Source organism: Salvia splendens, unplaced genomic scaffold (genome assembly GCF_004379255.2).
Source record: "Salvia splendens isolate huo1 unplaced genomic scaffold, SspV2 ctg1109, whole genome shotgun sequence".
Taxonomy (NCBI): domain Eukaryota; kingdom Viridiplantae; phylum Streptophyta; class Magnoliopsida; order Lamiales; family Lamiaceae; genus Salvia; species Salvia splendens.
The window spans coordinates 1,438-6,394 of record NW_024598655.1 but is presented as its reverse complement, the minus strand read 5'-3'; the positions used below and the strand labels follow the sequence as shown (position 1 = coordinate 6,394).

The 4,957-nt window shown below is 36.3% G+C and overlaps 1 protein-coding gene across 1 annotated transcript; it reads left to right on the top strand.

The window, feature by feature from the left end:
- Window positions 1-1,579: 1,579 nt before the first annotated feature.
- On the top strand, window positions 1,580-3,451 carry LOC121788654 (F-box/kelch-repeat protein At1g16250-like). The gene is made up of 2 exons (XM_042187284.1): window positions 1,580-2,103; window positions 2,893-3,451. Exons 1-2 carry the CDS (start codon window positions 1,580-1,582, stop codon window positions 3,449-3,451), a joined length of 1,083 nt encoding a protein of 360 aa, XP_042043218.1.
- The last annotated feature ends 1,506 nt before the right edge of the window (window positions 3,452-4,957 follow it).

The window sequence follows — 4,957 nt, the reverse complement described above, 5'->3', positions numbered from 1 at the left end:
TAAATTACAACCAATTAGTTTTGATGGAACATACTACGAATTTCTATCATTGCTCAACAATATATTTGAATTGAAACAGAAAAAAATATTGACCCAACAATATGTTTGAGCCATAGAGTGATCCAATCAATTAGAAAAAATTTAAATCCTCCAAAATCCATCTTAAAGAATTTGAGTGAGGGTGTTGATTAATATAAAAATAAATAAATTTAATATTATCTCACAATGTATAAATCTCATGAACCATTCATTTTAGCACCAATTAATTTAGAATGAAACTATATATAGATTCCTACTAACAATTATTAATAATGGAATCGCTTAGTTCACTGACCATGATAGCTAAGGGGGGTGATTTTCTATTATTTCAATTGGTGTGTATACATTTATATCTCTTAAACATTATAGATTTTCCTCCAAAGTAATGGAAAATTACCATTATTGAAAAGTTATGAATATGGTTGTTCTTTCATTGCTTAACCTTTACATAAAAAAACATGATAATATCAACTTATTTATTACATTTCATATATAGTTTGCTCTATCAATGTATAATATGATTATTTTTGTGTCGTCTACTAAGGATGCGATATTTTTGCTTTTTTAAAAAAAATTTGAGGTGTCGATTAATATAATTAGAGCAAGTAATTCAGAATTGGCTTTGATTTTTTAACCATTATAATTTTGGGTCAAGAAAACCACCAAATGGGTCGAGCCATTCTAACTGGGCGTAAGGATCGGCCTGATTAAATACCTTTTTTTTAAATATGCAAATGTGTATTTTTATTTCAAAATACTCCACAGAATAGGCAAATGTTTTATCATTTCCATTGAATATTTCATTATTTATTACATAAACCATGTTTTAGACGATTGGCTAGAATATGTAGCCACGAAAATACTGTAAATAAATAAAAATATTTAGCTGAAAATATCATCTACCTTTGGCGGAATCCTAATATTAGCCGCAACTTTTAAATGTGATCGGTGAAATATTTAATTTTGGTTTATGTGCCGATTTTCCACGGCGTTTTTTCCGATCTTAACGTGGAAATGTCAAATAAGTTCACAAATACGTTTAACTATATACATAAACTTATTTGACATTTAAACGTTCGTTCAAAATTAAGTTATGATTTTACAGGCAACGTGTAAAAATTTCGAAAAATATCATATTTCGTCCAAAGTTGGTGGCTTTTATCCCTAAATAAAACCTTATATTGCAGGCTTTGCATCATCAATCGTTTCTTTATCCATATTAGTATTTGCCATTGACATGTTAGTAAACTAAATTCATGAAGTAGCATCTCTTTTACATCGACAAATAATTGTCATATATTCACAAAAAACATTAATAAAATAAAACCATCAAAATTTATTCATTGAAATGGTTAAAACTAGGCTAATTATACAAGAAAAAACATAGGAATCAACTATAGCCTTGTTTATATCATCACCACATTAAAAATATGTTGAATCCAAACAAAAAACTCTTTTCTATATGAACTAACTCACAAACTCCCAAAAATCTTCCCCAAAAACCACTTCAAAAAACCACCCTACAACCAAACCGCCCATCATGGGCTCTCTCTCTCCGCTCCTCCACCGCAGCTCCGCCGCCTCCCACCGAATCTTCGTCCCGTTCTGCGACCGCAACGCCCCCGAGGGCGACGCCACCACGTTCATCGATTGCTACACGCCCGCCACCAACACGTGGCACTGCGTCACCTCGATCCCGGCCTCGGCCGAGGGTTTAGTCTTGAAGGACTTTTCCATGGTGGCATTCGGCCCCCATATTTATGTATTGGGCGGCTGCCTCTGCCGGCGGCCGGCCGAGGTGGGCTCCGCGGCCTCCGTGGATGGGGAATTCCGGCCGAGGGCTATGTCGACGGTGCGGCGGTATGATGTGGCAGCGGATCGGTGGGAGATGTGTGCGGAGATGTCCGAAGCGAGATTTAGCTTCGCGTGCACCGTTTGCGGCGGGGGAATATATGTGGCCGGCGGCCAGAGCTCGCCGGGGCGGGCGAGGGGAATATCTTCGTCGGAAGTTTATGATCCGGCGTCGGATCGATGGAGATCGCTTGCAAATATGAGTAGAATGAGGTATTCGTTTATTGCTTTATTGAATTTAATTTATAAAGAAAATTGGAGATTTTTAGTTATTGCACATTGCACTAATGTGCCTATTATTTAAAAACATCATTAAACAGGACATTAATATAAAATACCCTTCTTTTATCTATATTTTTAATGTGAGAGAACTATCACTTGGGTTCATTTCAGTTCAAATATGTGTCACGACAAACAATTATTTGTCATGTACTTTGATGAGTTCTCTTGGAGAAATACAACAGAAATGAATGAATCTTCAGCCAAAGTGTTGTTCTCTATCTCATGAAAAAAACTTAAATAAATAGTAAGAATGTATTTTGGTTCAAAAAGTCTTAAAAAGTGTATAAAAGTTCTTCCATCAATATTATATAATTATATCAATGTCCAATATTATTTGGTTATATTTTAAAATGGGGACCGCCAATGATATTAGTGCAATGTCTATGGCTATATATCTCAAATAGAAAGAGTAACATATCCTATGCCTATTTTGTATAGTTATTTTTTAGGGTTGCAATTAATTAGTATAAACTTATTTCTTGTGGTGAATTTTTTATGAGTTGAGAAAAAAACTGACTTCATGCTTACCCTGGTTTCTTTAGAAAAAAAAAAGAAAAAAATTGACTTCATGTAAAATTCATTACAAATCATAAGTTAATGATTTTTGCGAACAACTTTAAATTTATGATAAAATACCAAATATCGGTCAAAGTTTGTGATTTTAGAGACGAATTCCCCGAGGTGGATGATCCGTTCTACGAAATTTGACCCATCTGATAGGTACAAATGCGTGGGCGTGACGTGGAAAGGAAGAATCCTCGTAGTTGGAGGTTTCGTCGGCGGAGAGAACTTCGGCCCCCTCGACCAGACTGCCCGTAGCTCTGCCGAGGTCTACGATGCAGAGAGGGATAAGTGGATCTACGTAGCTCGAATGTGGGCCCTAGACGTCCCGCCACGACAGATCGTTGTGGTGAATGACAAGCTCTTCAGCTCCGGCGACTGCCTCCAGCCGTGGAAAGGTCACATAGAGTCGTACGACGAGAAAGAAAGCATTTGGAATGTGGTCCATCGCTCCCATTTCAATTGCATGTCCCCTACCTACACCGCTGAGGGGACGACTGCCACGGGGAGATGCTACATTACCATGGCTCCCCTCAGAAACCACCTCTACTTCCTCACCGGGTATAGCATGCCTGGGGAGGGTTCGCTCCTGAGATCCGAGGTTCATGTTTTCGACACATCCAATAGTGGGGGCGGGTGGCGGAGCTTGGAGTCGATAGATGAGGTTGGGGAGAAAGAGCTGTGTGGACATTGCTGTGTGTTGAATGATGATGAATGATTGTCATCATGTTTACATCCCCAATTCTCAAGCTCATCATATCTTATAATCTAGTGTTTTATTTACATTTTACTGATTTTGATTAATGCTTGGGTAGCGTGTGTGATATATGACAAAGAAATGAAATAAAGATTAGTATGGAATGATATGTAGAATGTTGAAATTAATATGATGATATGTGCAATGTTCAAATTTATGTGTAACATTTTGCCTTAATTGGATGATTTGTAGACTACATCTATGTTATGTTCATAGTTTTATTTTCAACAAAGAAAAGCTAAGAAAGAAGTGTTTCTTCCATTGAATTGAAGCCTAAGAGCATCTCCAATAACCGGCGTCACCACCGCGACGCCGATTTTTCGCCGACGCCGGTTTGACGCCGAACCATTGGAACCGGCGTCGGCGAAATCGGCGTCGCCATGCCGATTCCCGCGCTGACGCCGGTTCCGACGCCGATCCTCACGGGCGCCATTGTGCGTCCCGGATCGGCGCCAAACCGGCGTCGGATTTAAATTTTTTTTATTAATTCGAATTTTAAAAATTCAAATTTAAAAAAAAAACTTAAAAATACTATTTATTTATTAAAATTGCTTTTAATATTTAAAAACAATTTTTACAAATAAATTTATACAAGAAATTCGTAATATCCCATATATATTTAATGGGCTTGCGAATTATGAAACCATTCTAGGTTGTCTCTCTTTTATAGAGACATCCTTGAATGTTTTATGTTCCACATTCGATGTGGGACAAAAACCACTCTAGGTAGTCTCTCTTTTATAGAGACATCCTTGAATGTTTTATGTTCCACATTCGATGTGGGACAAAAACCACTCTAGGTAGTCTCTCTTTTATAGAGACATCCTTGAATGTTTTATGTTTCACATTCGATGTGGGACAAAAATCATTCTAGGTTGTCTCTCTTTTATAGAGACATCCTTGAATGTTTTATGTTTCACATTCGATGTGGGACAAAAATCATTCTAGGTTGTCTCTCTTTTATAGAGACATCCTTGAATGTTTTACGTTTCACATTCGATGTGGGACAAAAATCATTCTAGGTTGTCTCTCTTTTATAGAGACATACTTGAATGTTTTATATTTCACATTCGATGTGGGACAAAAATCATTCTAGGTTGTCTCTCTTTTATAGAGACATCTTTGAATGTTTTATGTTTCACATTCGATGTGGGACAAAAATCATTCTAGGTTGTCTCTCTTTTATAGAGACATTTTTGAATGTTTTATGTTTCCATATAGAAATATTGTACTTTTTTAATTGTACTTTTTAATTTTTGTACTTTTTTTAAATTATTGTACTTTTTTTTAAAATTAATGTACTTTCTAAATTTTATTAGTATTATTCGAATTTCCCGTATTTGTCTCGTAAATTAAATTCCGTATGTTGATACGAGTGTAAATTAAATTATATAATTGTTATTAGTGATGTGGATAGGTAGTGTGAAGGCTATGTGAGGGCTATTTGATGTCCAGTTGATGTGGCAA